Source organism: Danio aesculapii, chromosome 7 (genome assembly GCF_903798145.1).
Source record: "Danio aesculapii chromosome 7, fDanAes4.1, whole genome shotgun sequence".
Classification (NCBI taxonomy): domain Eukaryota; kingdom Metazoa; phylum Chordata; class Actinopteri; order Cypriniformes; family Danionidae; genus Danio; species Danio aesculapii.
This window is the reverse complement of record NC_079441.1, coordinates 54,018,390-54,040,444: the sequence shown is the minus strand read 5'-3', so window position 1 is coordinate 54,040,444 and position 22,055 is coordinate 54,018,390. Positions and strand designations below refer to the sequence as shown.

Here is a 22,055-nt window from a genome sequence, read left to right as displayed (position 1 = left end):
ATATATTCACAAAGACTCGCACACCTTCTCTGCGTTTGATCGTATGCACTTCACAAAGTACGGCTGTGACTGACCAAGAGTCTCCATCAGCTTGTTGAGAGAGGCCTGCAATGGAGGAAACCACAACAAATTAATTCATAATATGCATATTAGTTTGCAGGAATAAACAGTATGTTAGACAGTTTTCTTTTTTCTAACTTGACTCAATTGTTCAGGTTAAATGACACCATGTCTAAACTAGAACAAACATTAAATGGCTGATTAACACATGGAGATGCAGTTTATGTGGACACCCGTTGATTTATGGGTTTTAAAGTCTGCATGAACTGGAAGTTGCTGAGACTTTTATTTCAGTACGTCAATGTTCTTTTTATAATTTTTTTATTTTATTATGCTGATGTACTGTACTCTCAAAAAATATTGAATAGAAGTCTGGGCTCTCTTTTTTACATCATTCCCTCTGAGCAATCTAAGGCCATCATTAAGCTGTCAAACTGATGCCAACAGAGAAGGACTAAGACTTTGAAAATTACCAAATTTCAAAAAAGTTTTTAATGGATTATCTTGCATGGTTTAATTGTTCATATAAAGATGATCAATGTGCGCTAGCTTAATACACATGATAGACATGTTCCTGAAAAAACAAATGAAACCATTCCATGTATCAAAAATGAAATAAAATGTGAATAATATTAAATACAATTTGGTAAAATAATTTATAATATCTGAAAGTGTTAGTTTACTAATACTGAGACAAAATTGTTAGTTTTTTATATTTATATATATATTTTATTATTATCAACAAAGCATACAGGCTGAAAAAACAATATAATGAACTATATCAATTCAACCCCACGCCCACCCCCACCCCCCTTTCCTACGGTCTCTTAAAATTGGGGTATCCAATGAATAGAAGTTAACACAAAAAATAAATAAAATAAAATAAAATAAAATAAAATAAAATATATATACATACATACATATATACACATTATATATAAACTTAAAAAAAAAACAAAAGTACAGTATCAAGAATGAGATCAATAGAATACTATTATACAGAATAAGGTAATCATTCTGGATCCTGATCATTGCTTTGTGCAATAAACTTTGACATTTTGTCAGCAGCTTAAGCTATTGTTCACATTTGTACCATTAGTTTTTGTTTTAATGTTTTTTTTTTTATTTTATTTTCCATTTTACTTTATTTTTAGTTTATAGTTTTATGAATTTTGTTTTGTTTTTGTCTGTTTGATTTTTTTCATATATTTAAAAAAAGCATTTTAATTATATTTTTTAGACATGTCTACAAAGTTGTTACTAATTTGTATTGATATATAATTCATCACTGTTTTACATTATTATCAATGATAATAATTTAACTTATATTAAAGATTAAGTTACAAAACTTATTTCAATTTAATATTTATTTAATGTCCAAGATTCAAATATAATATAATACAATACAATACAATACAATATAATATAATATAAGTATCTATGCATGTTTTATGTCTGTATCTCTATAGACAAAAAAAAAGGAGAAAGTGGCTATTCTGGTGGTCAGGAATTTACTCTCCCTTCCCAAAGTGCGCACTGCACAGTACAGGATGTGGGAAGTGAGGTCATCCACACATTTGTGCAGGCCTGCTGCCAGACGTCCCAGAACCGCCGCGCAACTCAATGTTTAAAGCACTTTGTCCCAGTCTGAGACACTAGAGGGGAATGTAATTCTTCACCAGCTGAGCAAAATATCTCACAATGCTGTTTATACTACACAACTACACACACATTTGTCACATAGGGTTGGATTAGATTTAAACAACATATTTCAACATTTCTGTTCTTGAATTTACATACATTTCGTTTTTCGTGGCTTTCAAACCTAAAATCAAGATATTAATAAAAGTCGAAACAAAAGGACTTTTATAAAAATGATCATATGACAAGCAAAGATAAATTTGACTTCCCAGCATAATTATCCAAAAAGAGTTCAAAATAATTACCGTAGCATAGGTTTAAAGTATAGAAAATGCTAACTAACTTAAAGTAAGATGTGTTTTCTGTTCAAATTTGAAGTCGCTGTTAAATAGCCAATTAGATTAAAAACTAGACTGAAAAGTGTATTTAAAGAAAGTTAAAAAAGTGTAATTGAATTTATTTTAATTGAATTTTAAAGCTTACAGGACCAAACATGACCTTGGTTGAGGAAACACCCAACAATGTGAAAGCAAAAACATAGCTGACGACAGTAATAATAAGTTTATAAAGGATATCCTGTCTAGAAAAAAAGCCATATGACAAATACTTATTAATATTAATAATCACACTCTTTAACAAGAAGTTATTTAAAAGTAAACCCAAAACAAAGGATTGTGGGAATGACAGAGCAAAAAAAATGTATTGTTTCAAAGACAGACATGATCTCATTTATTTGAGGACAAGAAACCAGAGCTGAACATGGTGGAAACTACACCATAGTTACACAGCATACACATGATTCAGAGCACCCTTAGTTTGATGACAACAATAATAAAAAAAAATAGTAGAAGAGTAAGGTCTGACCTGGAATTGAGCACTAATACTTGGGGGTTTCTTTTTTTTGTGGAGATGCAGCAAGGATTTTGTGATGCGGTCTTGTAATGTCAGGTTGCTCAGATACTTTAGAGACTTTACATCCAGCAAGTGCTGTAGACGCAGATGAACAAAGAAAGTCAGTTATAAATTAAAACTAAAACAAACTGAACAAAACTACAAATTAAAAAAAAGCAGGACAAGACAAAACCAAATCAAATCAACAAATAAAACAAACAATAAGAAAATAGGTTAAAAGCTTAAATAAATCTGAACAAACAGCAGACACAAAACATAACCTAAACAAACACAAACCAGACTAAAGAAAGTAAATAAAGAATAAACAATAAAGCAACCAAAAGCAAACTAAATAAAACCTATTAAAATTCAACAAATATCAAAGCTACACAGAGCTAAAGAATACAAAAACCAAACCAAAAAGCAATCTGAAAACAGAACAAAAGCAAAAATAAAACAATCCAAAATCCAAAGTAAACCAAAGTCTAAATAAAACAAAAGCAACGAAATAAAATCATACAAAATTAAAGAAAGTAAAACCAAATAAAACCAAACAAAAGCAGACACTAAACATACAGAATGAAACAAAAGCAAACTAGACAGAGTTAATAAAGAATAAAGCAACCAAACCCAAATCAAACAAACTTATTCAAATTAAACAAATCAAATCCAACAGACCAAACACAAACAGACAAAAGAACACAAAAACAAAAATAAAAGCAGAGCAGAGCTAAAGAGAGCAAAAATAAAATGAAAAAGCAATAAGCAAACAAAATAAAACAATCCCAAAACGCAATTCAAAATCCACAGTGAACCAAAGTCTAAACAAAACAAATCAAGGGAGAACAAAAGCAACAAAATCTAATTAAAGAGAGTAAACCCAAACAAAAGCAAACCAGAAAATAAAGAAAAAAGCAACGAAACCCAAATTGAACAAGCCAAATCAAACACCGAACAAAACCAAACAGACCAAACAATACAACAGCTAAAATCAAAAACAGAGCAGAGCTAAAAAAAACAAAAAACAAAACAAAAAGCAATAAAAAACAGAACAAAAGCAAACAAAATAAAACAATACCAAACACAACCCAACAGCTAAACAAAACAAAACAAAAGCAGACACTGAACCTACAGAATAAAAGAAAAGCAAACCAGACATAAACAAATCAAACATTGAAAAAATCCAAACAGACCAAACAACACAAAAACAAAAATCAAAGCAGAGCAGAGCTAAACAAACCAAAAACAAAACAAAAAAGCAATACACAAACAGAACAAAAGCAAACAAAATAAAACAAACCAAAATCTAAAGTCTAAATAAAACAAATCAAAGCAACAAAATAAAATAAAATATAAAATTAGAAAGTAAAACGAAACCAAACAAAACTGAACAAAAGCAAGAGACTGAACATACAGAATAAAACAAAAAACAAACCTGAGTAAAAAAGAAAAAAGCACCAAAACCAAATTAAACAATACTGGTTAAAATTTTAATTAAACAAACTAAATCAAACACTGAACAAAACCAAACAGACCAAACAATACAAAAGCTAAAATCAAAGCAGAGCAGAGCTAATGGGAAAAAAGCTAACAAAATAAAAGAATCCCAAAAACAATCCAAAGTAAACCCACGTCTAAACAAAACAAATCAAAACAAAGTACAACCTAGTAAAACAAAAGCAAACCAAATCAAACATCAAAACCAAAAGCATTTAAACAAAAACACTAAATCAAAATCAATGACAAATGCACAACAATAACCAAACCATACAGAAAACAAAAAACAAAAAAACAGAAACAAGAATAAATCAAACTTAGCAAGCAAACAAACAAAACAGCAAACAAATAAACAAAAACAACCAAAATGTATGTTATTTGTACCTTAGGAAGACTGGGCTTCATCTTATAGTTTTTATTTCTCCTGAAAAAACAACAACAATAAAAAAAGTGGTTACAGTATTGCAGTATGTTATTGTACCTGACATGGTTTAGTTTAAGTACTAATTCTCACTATTAACTACTGACTTATTACCTACCTGTTTTAATGTATTGGCTCTTTATTAGTACTTTAAAAGTACATATTTTACATGAACTTACTCTACATTTCTATTCCTACCCAATACCTAACTACATAATAATAATAAGCAGCCAATTAGGAGTTTATAGAGGCAAAAGTCATAGTTAATAGTTTATTAATAGTGAGAATTATTTGTTAAAATAAAGTGTGAATAATGACGGCAAAGCTAAAGCTGTGTGTATCAGAGAGACTCTTACATGAGGATGCCATGGGCTCGCTCCAGGAGTTTACTGCTGGTAGAGTTGATGAAGATGCCCTCCTCCTCGCTGATGGATCCAAATGAAGACAGGCGGTTCTGTCTCCCAGGACGCCCATTCCAGCCCTCTCTGTCAGAGACAACAAAAACACATGTTAAAGATACATACAACCGCATTTATTACTGAGTACACTGTTAAAAATGCTGGGTTCCACACAATTAATTTATGTTGGGACAACATGAAGGAATTAAGTTTTTACAAATTTAAGTGGATTGAACATAAAACATCAAGAATTGTGTAGCTGAGGCTCATTTTCAATAAGTAGTTTGAACATAATTTCTTGAATGTACAGTATATTTATAAAACAATTTTAAAAAGTTTGTACAAATAAAATAGAAGTTGACCAACTGAATTTTGCTTGGTCTAAAAAAAAAGAAAAAGAAAAAAAGTGACCTTTTGTGAGCTGGGATTCTCATGTATAGTTGAAGGTAAACATATTAGCCATCCTGTAAAATTTTAATTCCTTCTCAAATATTTCTTAAGAGGTGTTTAACCTGGTAGCCAGTACCAAAATTATGGGTATTTACTTCTAGCTAAATGAAAACAGTAACAATTCCTGACCCCAGCAAGTTGTCAACAAAGATTAGGTATCATTGGAAAGAAGACACTTTGGGCTTTACCATGGTCCATCTTAAAAGGTTCATGGTAAAAAAATATAAAAAGTTATACAATATGAAATCATGAGAAAGAAAAACTGTACTGTGTTCAATATTTGTTTTGTCATATACACATATGGAATCAGGCATGTGACAGCCAACTGTTTCATGAGTTTATCTTTTTAATATGATGAAAATAGCATGCAAAATTAGATTTCTGCAAAAAGTTTTCTGAGGCTATATCAGTGTCCTTCTCTGCCACACTGTCAAAGGCACTTTCTCAAAAATGAACTTCCCAAACTAAAACAGTCTAATTTGGCCTACATTCACAGTTGATGTATCTTTGGAAAGCAGACACTTTGGGTTTTACTATTCATCATCTAGAGTTCATAATGCTCAAAATGAAAAAAAAAATTCTAAATGCTTAAGCAAGGACATTTCCACAGTACAGTATTTACTATTATATATTTTTTCTTCTGAAGAACGTCTCATGGGGCTGCTATAAAAACAGTTATTAGAATTATATAGTAAATTATTTTTAAGGTAAATATTGTTAGCCCGTTGAATTTTTTTTTTTTTTTATTGTCCACAGAACAAATTATATTGTCCAATGGCTTACCTAATTAGTCTAACTTGCCTAGTTAACCTAGATAAACCTTTAAACTGTTTAAACAATTTAAGCCGAATACTAATATCTCTCTAATATCTAAAACATTACGCAGTCATCATAACAAAGACAAAAAGAAATTACTTATTAGAAATTAGTTATTAAAATTGTTTACAGATGTGTAGAATAACATCTTCCCAAATCAAACAGCACTTGGAAATATTGAAGGAATAATTAAATATTATGAATATTAATTTTACCTTCAACTGTCATGTTACGCTTTATTAGGTACACTCTTCTCAAAGTTTGCATTCAGAGCTGCAGAGTTTTTTCATGGTATATTTTCAACAATGTTCTGGAAACCAGTGCGATTTTAGTGCACACTGATATGACAGCCTCGCAGAATTACTGCAGACTTGTCAGCCACACATTCATGATGAGAATCCACTCCACCATATTCCAAAGTTGCTCTACTGGACACAGATGTACTGGCTGTGAATTGTGAACTGACTGTGATAGTCAAGAAACCAATTTGAGACGATCTGAGCTTTGTGAAGTGGTGTGTTATCCTCCTGGAAGTTGCCATCAAAAAAAGAGCACACTATGGTCACAATGGGATGGACATGGTGAGCAAAAATGCTCAGATGGATTGAGTTTCTACAATGTTTATTTGGTACTAAGAGCAGGTTCAAACTTTGACATGAAAATATGTCCACTATTACACCACCAGCAGCAGACTGAAGCATTACAAGACAAGATGGAGACTTATTTTCCCATTGTTAATGCCAAATTCTGACCCGGCCATCTGAATGCTGCAGCAAAAATCAAGATTTATCAGACCACGCAACCTTTTCCAGTCTTAAAGTGTCCAATTTTAATGAGCCTGTGTGAATTATACGCTCAGTTTTCTGTTGCTATCTGACATGTTGTGTGTTCAGAGATAAACCATAGTTGTGTCTAATGGCTGTTTGAGTTATTATGTTTCCTTCCATCTACTTTTTTGGGCAAATGTTGGAATATCACAAAAAATATGTAATTGTAATGTCAAGATACACATATATTTAGACTGTGTGCAATTAAAAAGCACAACTGAGTAGCATAAACTTTTCCCTGGTAAGAAAAAATTGTTCATAAACTATGATGGAAACTTATTTACCAAATAAATTCCAGCATGCGTATCAAAAACACCATGTGATTTTGTTTAAACAAACCATGGGATGATAAAAATTGGTGTAATGGGATGGAATTATTGGACAAACCAATTGACTGCTAACACTGTAAAACATATGAAGTGTTGTTTCACACTTAAAAAATATTTTTTGCTGCTTGTTCCTACCTACTTATTTAAAATTAACTGAATCAACGGAATTCTTGATTGTTTTTTTTTATGTTTTTTTGTTTGGAGGTGGGGAGGGGGGGGGGGCAACTTAGTTGGTTTCTTCTCAATCCACTTACATTTGTAAAAACAATTAAGTTACCTTAGTCTATTAGTGTTGGGACAACATGAAGGAACTTTGTGTAACCCCCCATTTTTTGCAGTGTTTTGGTCATCCTAACATCCCTTAGCCAAAGTCTGTCATCAAAGTGATTCAGTATTATTCCCTCCCAGAACTCTCTGTGCTCCTATAAAGTACAGTATCTCATACCACCAAAAGCTAGCACATGTTAATTGTGTTTCATCTTCTGAGGTTGACTTCAACTGCGTTAAAATCCAATTTTGATATTTGGTGCAAGTTTATCAGAATGTGATGATTTTGTTTTCTTTGACTCATTTGATGGAAAAATTGCTTATTTTGCAAATGTTTTATGCAATATTACAGTTTTGTGCATCTATTTATTTTACATCTTTTGATCGAAAACTAGCTATTGTTGCATTTTTATGAGCTCTAGTCAGCAATGTTGGGGGTAACACGCCATAAGTAACTCGTTATGTAATAATATTACTTTTCCAAAGTAATGAGTAATATAACGCATTACTTCAAAAAATAAATAATATTATTTGATACTTTTTTTTTTTATGTAACGCGGGTTACTGTTTACCTTGCTTAATTGGCTTTTACAATATATATTGCGGAATAAAAATGACCTTAGTGAGGTTGAATCACACACTCAATAAGAGAGCGTGCTGCGAGGGAACAAATGTGTAAGTAAAACTCTTGACAACTGCTAGAAACACGACATTGAAAAAAAAAATAAAACAAAATTAAATGTGAAACACTACACCCGCACCACACCTTCAGTTATGATTGACATCAGTTCACGGCCTTTAGGTAAAACAATTAATTCGACTAAACTAACTAAAAAATGGTTCTTGCTTGTATTGTTGAGAAGGTGCAGCAACTACTGTTTTGTAATATAGTAAGAGATTCTTTTCTCTTTTAAGAAATGATTTACACATTTGTTAAAGCCACGTGAAGAACTTTATTCAATGTATAAAGCTCAAAGATTTATTTTGATTTGGGGATGTTTTTTTTATCATCTTACTGTTCATTTTGTTATTAAACATTTTAGAGGCTTAAAATCTGTTTTTGATTGTTTTTTTTTAATTATTTAATGTTAGAACTCTTAGGCTTTATTGCAATCTTTATCTCAATGGGCAGTGAATTTACTTAACTAATAACAGAAAACATTCAAAAGTAGGAAACACATTACTTTATTCATCAATCTGTATATATAGCATGTACAGCTCTGGGCTCAGAAAGTTCTAAAAATATAATTCTCTCCTACATTTCTTTAAAGGAAAATTAGGGTATAGGTTATATAGGTGGTTGTTAAATGCAAACCTCAGCCAGGTAAAGAAAGTAATGCAAAAAGTACCTCAAAAGTAACAAGTATCGATAAAATCCATAAAAAGTAAAGCAATTAGTTAATTTTTGGGGGAGTAACTCAATATTGTAATGCACTACTTTCAAATGTAACTGTCCTCAACACTGATCATCAGTATGGCCATTCTCCTCAGATAACAACATAAGGCAATTTCACCTACAGGCCACTAAATATTTTCAGTTGTGTGAACACTTGAGATGTCTGTGCGTGAATATCCCAGAAGATCTGACCAGAAGTATTCAGACCAGCCCTCAAAACATCACCGTCATATTCAAAGCTACTTAATCCCCTTTTTTCCTCATTCTGATACCCAGTCTGAAATTCAGATTGCCTTGACCTAGCCTAAATTCTTCCATATGATAGACTGATTAGATATATTCTTTAATGAGCAGTTGAACAGGTGTATCAAGTTAGTGCAAAATGAACCTTTCTACATAAGCAAAATTTTGTCCAATGCCAATTCAGCCTGTTTCAAACATACTAATATTGTGATTTGTACTGTAAATAAATGCAGTGTGCAGCTCTAGGTGTAATTTGTTATAAAGTATCTAGTTATTATCCACTGAAAAAGTAAAGAAAGTGATTACTTTAATATTTTAGTTAATTCAACTTTTAATATACGTGCCTTAAATACTGTAAATATATTCAACACATGTGTATAAAATAAAGAAGAAAAGCAGAATTTGTTTGCATACAAAATATATTTTGCAGACTAAATCTAGTTTTAAATGAAAGAAGGTTAAACATATCAAGATGATTGCACAAGAGTAAAAACAATGATTTGATTGAGAAGCAATGTAATTGTACATACAGTAGTCAAAAAGTTGCTCTAAAACTCTTCAACAACACCCATTCTTGTCTTAGGACAAATTTTAAAAAAAAACTTTTTAATCCACTTCAAGTGTTAACGGATTATATTTGCAGATTATTAACTAGAGAAATCTACATTTGTCTGACGATTGCAAATGCTTAATAAAAAAGAAATTAATGACAATGGTGTGTATAAAATATATCATTATTTTGACACATTTGTGTTATTGTGACCATGTTTAGCTCATCTTAAGAATTATAATATATGCTGTGGTATTTATAGGGATTTTGAGTAATTAAGATACTTTCCAGACAATTGTATTAGAAAACTAATTTAAATAAAAATTGAATGATGCAATTAGAACTCAGTGGTTAATTCCTTTTTTGAAGTAACTTACCCAAATCTGTATACGTATAATTTAATACAACCAAATGCAGTTCTTGACTCCTTTAAGGCCTATGTAGAAAACAATTCCTTTTCTTAGTAGAGCTGCAGCAGAAAAATCACCATGAACACTGAGTGCGAGTCTGCACCACAGATGCAACATTTGCGAAACAGGCCAAACATTTAACATACAACTCCTCCACTCCAGATGAACTTATCACAACAACAGGCAGTCCACTAAGATCTATTGATTTAAACTTCTGGCAAACATTATTCCAGCATACAGACTGTAAACAACTCCACTTAATAAAACTAAGGCAGAGTAGCCTGTGGAAACACTAAAGAAGCTTAGGCAGGTTTACGAACCTATAAATACACTAGGCCAAAATTACCAACTTTGAATTCCTTTCAATGCACCAACATTTCGCTAACCCAAAATAATAATAAATAAAAAAAATAAAAAAATAAATAAAATCTAGGTTTGCAGGGCTGAAATTAATAACTGAAACTGTGATGCTTAAAGCATGCAAATGCACAATGTCTATGTGTGATTTGAAAAATTTTCTTTCAATATCTACACAAATAGAATTGCGCTGTGGACCTGCCATCTTATGGTCAGACAAGCCATCTTGTATTTTCTAGCCATTGAGCAAAGACTATAGACTATAGAATACATGAGACACGTCACTCGTATAGTTTTGAATGGGGAAAAGTGTGACAATCAATATGGTGAATGAAGCCCCGCCTACTAGTACAGGAGCCAATCATCAATCACTATAAATTGACAAATCTCCAGGGGAGGGACTCGGACTAGCCATGAGTTTCTGCAGATTTTGTGTGATTCAAATGTTTAGAAATGAAACAAAAGAGATGGTTGTTGTTTAATTTTATTGTTGATTCCTAATATGAAATTTAATGGTGAGCTTGGAAAGCAATTTTAAAGAATTTGATGTTTCCTTATTCAAACAGAATGCCTCAGCATACTGCCATACTGCATCAAATATGGCCACAGAGTGAAGTTATTTGCCTTCAAGGGATTTGCCTTTGAGTATACATTGGTTGTACACAGGCACAGAACATTCTCATTTCAGTTATCTGTTTGGTGTGCTCACAAACAGCTGACAAATGGCTTCCAGTTTTGTTTACATATTTATGATTATTTATAGTTATGTAGCACTGTGGTCCTGCGAGGGGCGACATTTTGTTCTACTGTATGTCCTCACATGTAGTGGACTGACAATAAACACTCAAAAAATTGCATTAGCTGTTTTCAAATTACTTATTTAAAATCAGCTGAAATGACACAATTCTTGAGGTTTTTTGGGGGGAGAACTTAATTCTTTTATGTTCAATCCACTTAAATTTGTCAAAACTGATAATATAACTTAATTTCTTCATGTTGTCCCAACACAAATCAATTGTGTGGAACCCAGCAATTTTTACAGTGAAGTTAACTCAACATGACAGTCATTTCTTGCCACCGCTAGTTTTTTTTTTTCATGTCGAGATAATTTGTCTAAATAAAAGACTATTTTATTTTTTACACACTGTACAAAATATGTTGCTCACTTAAATTTAAGTTGAACCAATTTATTTTCACAAGACATTTTAAACTTGCATCAATTAAACTGACTTAAAGGTGCAGTATGTAAGTTTGACACCCAGTGGTTGAACAAGGTATTGCATGCCTGGATCAAAACACATGCAAGTGCAGGTTGCCAAATTGAGGACCAACAAGAGCGTCCCTGATTATCAATCCTAAACGCTGATTCAAGGCTGATTTAAATCGTGTTCTAAATAAACGCAATGGCATGCAATAGAAGGAATAATTTAATATTTAAAGGAGTTTATGTCCTAACCAACACCTGAAATTTTTATTTTAGAAACAGCTTCTCTTTTTGCACCTGAACAACAGAAAAATGACAATGATCACCTCAGGTAGACCTCATGTGCTTTATTCAGTGTTAAATGCTAATAATGTGAGTTTGAACTCCATTTTTACATGACATGTATTGCGATACTAATGAAAGCAGCAGCAGAGAGTTCACCTCAGACGAACACATATCAGTGATTCGGCATCTACATTTATTAATGTTAAAGAGGTTTAATATATTTTAATTAGACTATAAACCTTACCATTTTGTAAGTTAGTGCATATTCTGTGCTTCTGAATGGCTGTATTTAAATTAACAGCCAAATTGCTCATCACTGCAAATCTTGTCACATAGCGATTTGTCAGGACATGGGATTACGATGTAACCTGCTCACCTAATGTTTAAGTTCGTACTATTTATATTACTTCCTAATAAATAACCTCATGTGGAACTCTGAAGCTGCGTCTCATTTTGGAGTCTGCTACTCTCCACCAGAGATCTCATTTCAGTCATGAATGCATGCTTTGAGAGCCTTCCTGACTAAATGAATGAAATATGCCATTTACCACCAAGGCAACCCAGGGTGCTGAAATATAATTGGCTAAACTGGCATTGGGCGGGTTAAATGGGCAAAAACAAAGACAGACGTTCCGACATGTATCGCACATTTTCAAAGCAGAATATCTTTATTTTTACTTCAGCATTGTTTTCCAGATAAACAAGAACGTTCACTTGGCATGTTTCTTAAATATTTTCAACTATATTATAGTATTTTTAAGCTTTAGAAGAGTCAGAAAACTTATAGATATAGCAAAACATCAAGTTTAAATTTGTTTAACTTACTGTAAATAAGCTGACACCTGATTAACTTCCTAAATTCAGTTAAAGTAACGCAAAAACATACCTCATCATGACTTCTTATTATGTCATTATTTACAATGCATGTAACAACTCATAGGGAACTCAAATGGACACACACATAATACTGAGTGAACTGACAGTAATTTGCAAGCAATCCTCTATATACAGGAGGTCATCGGAGCATGTGCTCGTGGAGCAATAACTCATCAGTTCAGGGTTTATCCTCCAAATGAGTGAATATCTGCTCTCTGACATCACGCAGGAAGCAGCTGCTGTTTCCTGGTGTTTAATGGTCACTTGGTAACCCAAAAAGTGTGTGGGGTTGCAAAACAGATTAGGGGGACTTTACAGTGCAACCAAAGAGCTGTTGTGAACTCGGCTCCTGCACTTGTTTGGGATATCAGGACTAATCTGTGTGCCATGCAGTCACTAACAAAGCATGAAGCGGGGGTCGTCCAGTGGGTTTCTGTGGAGTCACTGCTCACCCACACCCATACGGAGAACTTAACAAGCCGTGTGAGTACTGACTAGGGGCTCGTCATACACGCTTCATTTCTCGCTCTGAAAAAAGGTTCAAGTGTCAGGAAACTACAGAGGGGATTTCAGAACTTACAGTGCAAGCAAATGAAGCGCAGATCCTCCAGGAAAATACTGTGTATAAAGCGGGATGAGGAATGTACACTTATAATTATTTTTAAAACAATTACTGGTAACATGTTAGTTTAAGTAACAAATCACACCATTTATACTGACTTATAACCTGCCTGTTATTAAGAACTGTTTATCAGCACTTATAAAGTAGGATATTATTTTAGATCCATATACTCAATACCTAAACCCAACTACCCAAGCGGTTTATTGCACTGTGGCGATTCCTAATTAATAAAGGAACTAAGTCAAAAAGAAAACGAATGAATGAAGTTACTGAAGAAAAAAAGATTTATGTAGTGATATGGAACTAAAATGATCAAGATCTGCCTGAAACTTCTTTTTCTGTGCATTTCCATTTAAATGACTGCACAACTTTCATCAACCAATCAGAATCAAGCATTTACCAGCCCTGTAGTAAAAGATTGAATAAAGGGCACAGATATGCATTTTACAAAGCTGGACATCACTTTCAGCCACTACAGCTACAGTTTAAGCATATTTCATCCAGCATATTTCATCCAGTCTAAAATACTGAGTTTGCAAACAGTCATTTAAAAGCACAATGTAACTTTCCAATTTCCAAATGTTACTTTTTTCCCCCCAGAAAGTTATGTTTTTGTTAACAGGAAGTTGCTAGGCAACAGAGGCATGCATATTTAAAGTCCGCTATGACCGAAATGGTGTTTCTAGGTAGAAATAATCAGAACTCACAATGTTTGTCACAATGAAGGAAGGAAATATACTGTTATTTAAGGAAACATCAGCTAAATATAAATATGTGTGTTTTCTTTCAACAGAGTTATTCATTCATTCATTTCCTTTTCGGCTTAGTCCCTTTATTAATCCGGGGTCGCTACAGTGGAATGAACAGCCAACTTATCCAGCACATGTTTTACGCACACACAGCCGCAACCAATCTCTGGGAAACATGCATACACACTCATTCACACACATACACTACGGAAAATTTATCTTACCCAATTCACCTATACCACTTGTCTTTGGACTGTGGGGTAACCGGACTATTAAGATTATTATTGTTATAATTATTATTTATACATTTGCAAAACAAAATAAAAATATTTTTAATTACAAAGAAGTCCTGCAATCACTAAATTTATTTGCAAATTGTCAGACATTTTAAAGGTCCTGTGAAATTAAAAGTTATTAAATGTTAATATCAGTATGTTATAGCCCTAAGGATATATTGCAGCTTAAAGACGTCTCTCACGTGGAGAATGAAGTCACATGTATTGCTCAGGTGCGATTTTTTTCAGAGTGTAGAAATCTTGATTGTTCTTTGGGTCTCGCCTATCAAATCTGCTCTGTTTTTTCTATTGGATTTGAGTCAGGTGCTTGTCTGGGCCATTCTACAGCTTGATTTTCTTTCTCTGAAAGCATTTGAGAGTTTCCTTGAGAGCTGTGTTTTGGACCATTGTCTTGCTGAAACGTCCCCCCTGGTTTTGATATTCATCATCCTGCTAATGTAGATGTTGGAATGAACCAGCTAATATTCACTTACACTGAGGAAGGGCAAGAGGGTTACCGAATAGCTACTGAGAGATTTCAGCTGCTGACTGGGCTTTGACTCTTTCTACACCTCACTTTCTTCATGTGTTCAATACTTTTTCCCTACATTGTTTCATTTTATTTCACAAACCTTAATTTGTAACCTAATTACATTTGTTTTCTTTTCATATATGGATTCCTTTGGTTGCTATCAACATCTGGTGAAAATTTCAAGTCAACAGCACATTTAAAATTATGTTTTCTGAGAAAAATGGTGATGTGTTAAATATTTATTTCTCCAACGGCGACAAAATTCACATTTAGAAGATACAAAACACCCAAATCTTGCAGTTTTGCTCTAGCAACATCTTTGACATCCCCTCATACATCAGTTTACAATCAAATCTGACAAATCAAATGCTCTCTAGTGTCCGACATGCCCCACCCCCCTTCAAGACACTTCTCATTTGCTTTTCGTGTCTTTCACTACCACTCTCACTGGTAGAGCTGTGATAAAAACTAAATGCTATTGGCTGTTTTTTAAATGGGAAGGGCTACTATATGGCCCACCCTCTCTTTGAGTTTTAATTGAGATTATACCTAGCAATGAATAAAAAAATTAATTTCAAAGCACTTCAAAGAACCTTTAAGAAGCTAATGAGTATCAATGCGAAATACACGTCAGATGTGAAGAGCTCTTACCGTTGATTAATTGCATTGCTACCCTGCAGATCAGAGAGCGGAGTGCGAGGATTCCTCCTGTTCACACCTGAAACACATCACAATGTCTGTACAACCAGACTGATCCAAGACTCATGGGATATATGCAGAATAAATGAGTGAGAGGTTAACAGAGGACTGTGTAATGGCTTTTATGAGAATAACAGGATGTGACATTGATTAATTTACCACGGTTGATGAAATGAAACATACGACAATTCAATTAGAGGTGAATTACTTAGAACATGCTGCTGTGAATCAGTTATGTGTGACAAACAAACACAGCACATAAACACACATCTACAAAGTTCATACATTCCCATACTAAAACACCTTCATTTTTTCGATGGCAAATTACTAATATACATCAGTCTTCTTCTTCTTATCATTATTATTAATATTATTTAGCTTCCTTTAGTTTTTTGTCATTTATTTATTTATTTATTTATTTATTTATTTATTTATTTATTTATTTATTTATTTATTTATTTGTTTGTTTGTTTGTTTATTGAGGTAAGTTTCACAATAGTTTTTTAAATCCAAGAAGTATTTTTTGGTTTGTTTGTTTGTTTTAGCTATATATTTCCTATTCATCTCTATTTTATTTAGTTTTAATTTTATTACTTTTCTTACTTCAAGATAAATTTAATGAAAAATATACATTTTATACAAAAATATACATACGTTTTTCTGGCAACTTAAAAAAGCAGTTTGCATTTTCCTTAATGTTTTTTTTTTCGTTACACATCTAATATTCATTTTGAATATTATAAGAAAATAGATATTTTTAAATATAAAAATATGGATATTTTTTTCTTCAAAAGGCTAAATGATCGTGTACATTGCACAAGTGTACATTGTGTAAATAAATATTTATTGTCAGACAGATTTTTGAAAGAAATATTAATAGCATATTATAGTTTTTCTCCATTGGTTTGTCTCATTTCTTGAAACAGGAATTACATTCTCAAAACGATATGGACAAACCTCTAAACCATTAGGCAGTTGTTCACAACACAATTGATTTTGTCATTCATTTCATCAAATTGTAAATATCTATGTACACTTTCACTAAGTGAAGGTAGCCTACATTTAGTACAATTTCCAAGTGAATAGTGTAATGTAACATCTCATTGTAATGATTGTTCGCTCTAAAACATGTCAGCGTCGTCACATGCATAATAGTCTGTTCAATTGTCAAAATTAGACAGTCAGGTGAAACTTAACTAACAGAGGAGGAGTTTCACACATCTCAGCTGACCAAACAGTGCATCTTTATTTACAGCACTGTAGGCTGCATATCATTTATATAGTTTTTTTGTTTGTGTGTTTATATTACAGTATATTATGCTATATACAGTACATTTTCTTTTTACGCTGATGTATACAAGTTACTTTACTGTATGTGTGTGATTGATAACGGTTACAATTTCCTTGGCAGTATGAGTGCAATGTGTAATGTCATACCCTTAAACTAAAATTATCATAAATTTTAGAAATATTATACATTTCTTGTATTTAGTTTTATACACAATTGCATTCTGTCAAAAGACAAAGTACAGTACAGTAACTTCAAGAACAGGGCTAAGACTGAAAGATGAACATGAGGGATATTTCAATGGTCCTGCCATAGTGATAAACCATCTAAACAGTTTGACTTGCAGTGCCTAAACAATGCTAAAGGAACAGAGCATATTAGGGCACTCACTGTTTATATGAGAAGGAATTTTAGTTTTGACATATGAGTGAACAGTTTTGTGAAATAGATGAGCTATTGAGCTATAGTGTTGTGCTGAACTGTACGACTGTTTTGCCAAACAATCTTGGAGTGTTGAGAATGTGATTCCTGTTTCAGGAAATGAGCCAAACCAATGGAGAAAACTGTAAAATAATCTATGTAATATGCAGGGTGAGCCATTTATATGGATACACCTTAATAAATTGGGAATAGTTGGTGATTTTAACGTCCTGTTTGTGGCATATTAATATATGTGAGGGGCAAACTTTTCCAGATGGTTGGTGACTATGGTGGCCATTTTGAAGTCAGCCATCTTGGATCCAACTTTTGTTTTTCAATAGGAAGAGGGTCATTTGACACATCAAACTTATTGGGAATTTCACAAGAAAAATAATGGTGTGCTTGGTTTTAACGTAGATGTGTCTACGTTAGATGTGTAGCAGCACCTGAAACTACGGATACTGGAAGCCTGTGCTGGCATTTCTCCTGCGGTGTTGCTATCAGTGTGTGAAGAGTGGGAGAAGAGGGTTGCATTGACAATCCAACACAATGGGTAGCACATAGAACACATTTTATAAGTGGTCCGAAACTTGTAAATAACTCATGAAAGAATAAAGTTACGTTAAAACCAAGCACACCATTGTTTTTCTTGTGAAATTCCCAAAAAGTTTGATGAGTCAAATGATCCTCTTCCTATTGAAAAAACAAAAGTTGGATCCAAGATGGCCAATTTCAAAATGGCCACCATGGTCACCACCCGTCTTGAAAAGTTTGCCCCCTCACATATACTAATGTGCCACAAACAGGACATTAATATCACCAACCATTCCCATTTTATTAAGGTGTATCCATATAAATGGCTCACCCTGTATAATACTAACTAACTACTCCTTTTAAATGCTTCAAGCCACTAGGTTAAATCCATTTATCAACAATATGCTTTTAATAATCTCAAATATCACAAATTTAATCACTTGTTCCTTTAAATATTTGAAGTCAAAGTAAATATGTTGTAGTTTCATTTTACACAAATACTGTACATATAAAGCTTAATGATAATGAAACATTACATGGTTTGATAATGATTTACACAAATGTTATTTGAAACAAAGTAGACACTTGTATTTTATATGCATGTATTTCATACAGACATCACAATAAGACTTTGACCAGTTTATTATATCACCCAGCCTAAAACTACAAGAACGCATCATGAAGGAGCATTTCAATCAGAAATGACAAACAAATAACAAATCATTTAATTTCGTGTGTATAATAAAATCATTTTGTGTGTCTAGTCTATGATCTGCGCTACCTCCATCAAGCAGACCTATTGTGAGCCCGCTGTCGTCGAAAAATGAGTACGTGCAGTGAGCTGGAGGAGTCGAGCTGGGGCTCCAGTGAGGGGACAGTGGTGGACTGCCCGAAAAACATGCATGCTGGACTGAAGCCACACAGAGGACGGTTAGTGAAAGAAACAGGCCCAAACTGACATCATGCAGGAAAGCGAGACAGGTGCAAGATGGACGGCCAGAGACAAGAGAGCAAAACCTTCCAGCACTGAATCCAATCAGTTATTCGCAATGGGGATTTATTTTTTAACGTGCTGTGTGACAGGAGCTCTCGTGTCTAGGCCCAGGGTGCACAGGATGAGGAGATGAGATGAAAGAAAAGGCAGGCTTACTGTATTTCTCCTCTTTGCACCTCTGCAGGATCTCTAAGCTTCTCTGATGCACAGGGTGATGCAGAAAACTAAAGCTATCCACACTTTTCACAGCTGGAGCAGCAGCGTCATGCCCTTAGGAAGCCAAAAATAAGAATAAAAATAAAATAAAAAAAGAGAGAAGAGAGAGAAAAGACAGATTAAATAGGGAGGAATAGGTTGTGCTTGTCTACTAGAGTTGTCCCGCAAAGCCGACTATTAGCATTAAATCATTATCAAACTCAATTATTAGAGAATTTCTTTTAACAATCAGATCCAAGCCACAGTGAAATGCAGGAGATGACTTATGTGGAAGGACAACCCACAGGCAGTTGGCAGCACTAAACTACTGATGTTCAAACTGTTGTATTTGAAGAAGAACGGCATTGTAGATACCGAAAAGCTGGAGAGCAGAGCAACAGAATTCAAGCAGAAGGATCTGGGCTAACAGTTATTTACTAGCCAACACAGTTCACACAAAATGGCCTTGAAATGTTTATGTGTTATATTTTCTTGCAGATATAGAATACATTTTAAATATAAGACTGACAGGCCAAATTTTTTAATATTATGGACCCCAAAATGCAGTTGTTTGTAACAACTGATAAAAAGGAGTAGCTGTAGCAGATCAAAATGAAAGGGAAAAATGAAACACAAAACATGAAACACGAAATGAAACAAACAAACAAACAAACAAGCAAACAAACAAAAAAACAACACAGAACAAAACAAAACAACATTAAATAAAATGTAAAAAAAATGGAATAAAATAAAAAAGATGAAACAAAAAGATTAAACAAAACAAAACAAGACTAGACAAAAGACAAGACAAAAGCAAAACAAAAAAATACACAAAAGCTAAACAGAGGGTGAGATGGCTGAGATGCATAAAAGACTGAATACGTTTGGGGTCTATGAGTTTTTCTGTTTTCAGTTATCCTCTTCCACAGTACCTTCATCAATACAATTTTCAGCAAGAGCTCAATTATAAAAAAAAAACATATATAGCACAAGAAATCTTTCTTGAGAATAAAGTCAGTGTATTAAAATTTCTGAAATGGATCATTTCAGAAGAACCACTGAAGACTGGAAATACATTTTAAACTACAGTAGAAACTAGGGCTGCACGATTAATTGGAAAAAGATCATGATCTCGATTCGACCCTCCATGATCTTAATCCAGCAGTTCTACAATTCAGCCAATTATATTTTCACGGTTAGGAGAGAAGTGTAAAGGTGGACGCACAAGTCTTCACATGGTTTTATATACATTGGTCAGCAACATGGACACCTCCAAATGGTGTTACATACTGCATTTAAAGGGTATACAGTTGAAGTAAGAATTATTAGCCGCCTTTGAATTTTTTATTCTTTTTTAAATATTTCCCAACAGATTCAGGGGATTTTCACAGTATGTCTGATAATATTTTTTTCTTCTGGAGAAAGTCTTATTTGTTTTATTTCGGCTAGAATAAAAGCAGTTTTAAATAATAAAAAAAAACATTTTAAGGTCAATATTATTAGCCCCTTTAAGCAATGTTTTTTTTTTGATAGTTTACAGAACAAGCCATCATTATACAATAATTACCCTAATTACCCTAACCTGCCTAGTTAACCTAATTAATCTATTTAAGCCTTCAAATGTCACTTTAAGCTGTGTAGAAGTGTCTTGAAAAATATCTAGTCAAATATTATTTACTGTCATCATGACAAAGATAAAAGAAATCAGTTATTAGAGATGAGTTATTAAAACTGTTATGTTTAGAAATGTGTTGAATAAACCTTCTCTCCGTTAAACAGAAATTGGGGAAAAATAAACAGGGGGGCTAATAATTCAGGGGGGCAAATAATTCTGACTTCAACTGTAATTCAGCCAAAAAAATGTAAATTCTGTATTAATGTAATGACGTATTTGTGGCCACGAAATCACACGTGAGCTGTTTGTTTACCACAGAGAGGACGTGCGTGCCTTAGAATGATGTCCACTTTAGTGAACAAAACCTGCATAGGCTGTGAATAACAACTAATAAAGTTCTAAAATAACATTCAAATAACAACACAGGTTGAATATAATGCAGAAGAGAATCTGATAATGACAAATGCTATTTTTAACAGTGTAAAAATGGTCTAATAATGTTGTCAATGACAAATGACAAGCATATGTCTCAAACACAATAATTCAACGTCAGAATCATGAATAGTTGTATTCTGATGTCATCACTTTACTGTGAATTAACATACAGGACAAATTTAAAGTCTATTAAAGTCAACAGTTCCAAGTCTATACAAAATTGAGCATTACACATAAGGCTAATATGATTATTGTTTTTTTATCATATGTTTGAGAAATACCAATAATAATAGCCTCCAAACTAACCTTTATTTTACATCTACAGAATCGTGAGAAAACAGTGATCTTGATTTTAAGTAAAAAAAAATAATAATAATAAAAAAAATGATACCCGTTTTAGTCAGAATGGTGTAGCCCTAGTAGCAACCAATTATTATATACTATAATTTTAAAATATATTTTACAAAAATATTTTTTATTTGTATATTTTAAATCAATAGAACCTTTGTGACTAGAAGAGATTAAAATAACTTTAACATTAACATAATAACGTAAAAATCGTTTTTTGTTTTTTGTTATTATTATGGAAGTAAAAAAAGCATATCACAATATATCTCGCTGCAAAAACTAGATGTTTTTAAAAGACATTTAAAGTTTTTTATTTATATACACATTTAAGTAAGAGCCTGCGGAACAAGCTAGTTGTTTTGCTTACAGTACTAACAGTTATCATTCATTATTTACTATTTAATCTTACATTATTTTATATTAAGCAGCCT

General features: G+C 32.8%; 1 protein-coding gene across 7 annotated transcripts in view; it reads right to left on the bottom strand.

Annotated features, from left to right (window-relative positions):
• myo9aa (myosin IXAa) overlaps positions 1-22,055 on the bottom strand; it is a 258,992-nt gene that overhangs the window by 46,215 nt on the left and 190,722 nt on the right. For 6 of the 7 annotated variants that reach the window (XM_056462171.1, XM_056462177.1, XM_056462173.1 and 3 more), the window contains 6 exons: positions 19,188-19,301; positions 15,748-15,814; positions 4,867-4,995; positions 4,474-4,513; positions 2,566-2,688; positions 25-105 (listed from right to left, as the gene is read on the bottom strand). In XM_056462171.1, coding sequence (XP_056318146.1) covers positions 25-105; positions 2,566-2,688; positions 4,474-4,513; positions 4,867-4,995; positions 15,748-15,814; positions 19,188-19,301 — 554 coding nt within the window. The remainder of the gene's footprint in view (positions 1-24; positions 106-2,565; positions 2,689-4,473; positions 4,514-4,866; positions 4,996-15,747; positions 15,815-19,187; positions 19,302-22,055) is intronic. The other variant, XM_056462176.1, reaches the window with a different exon arrangement.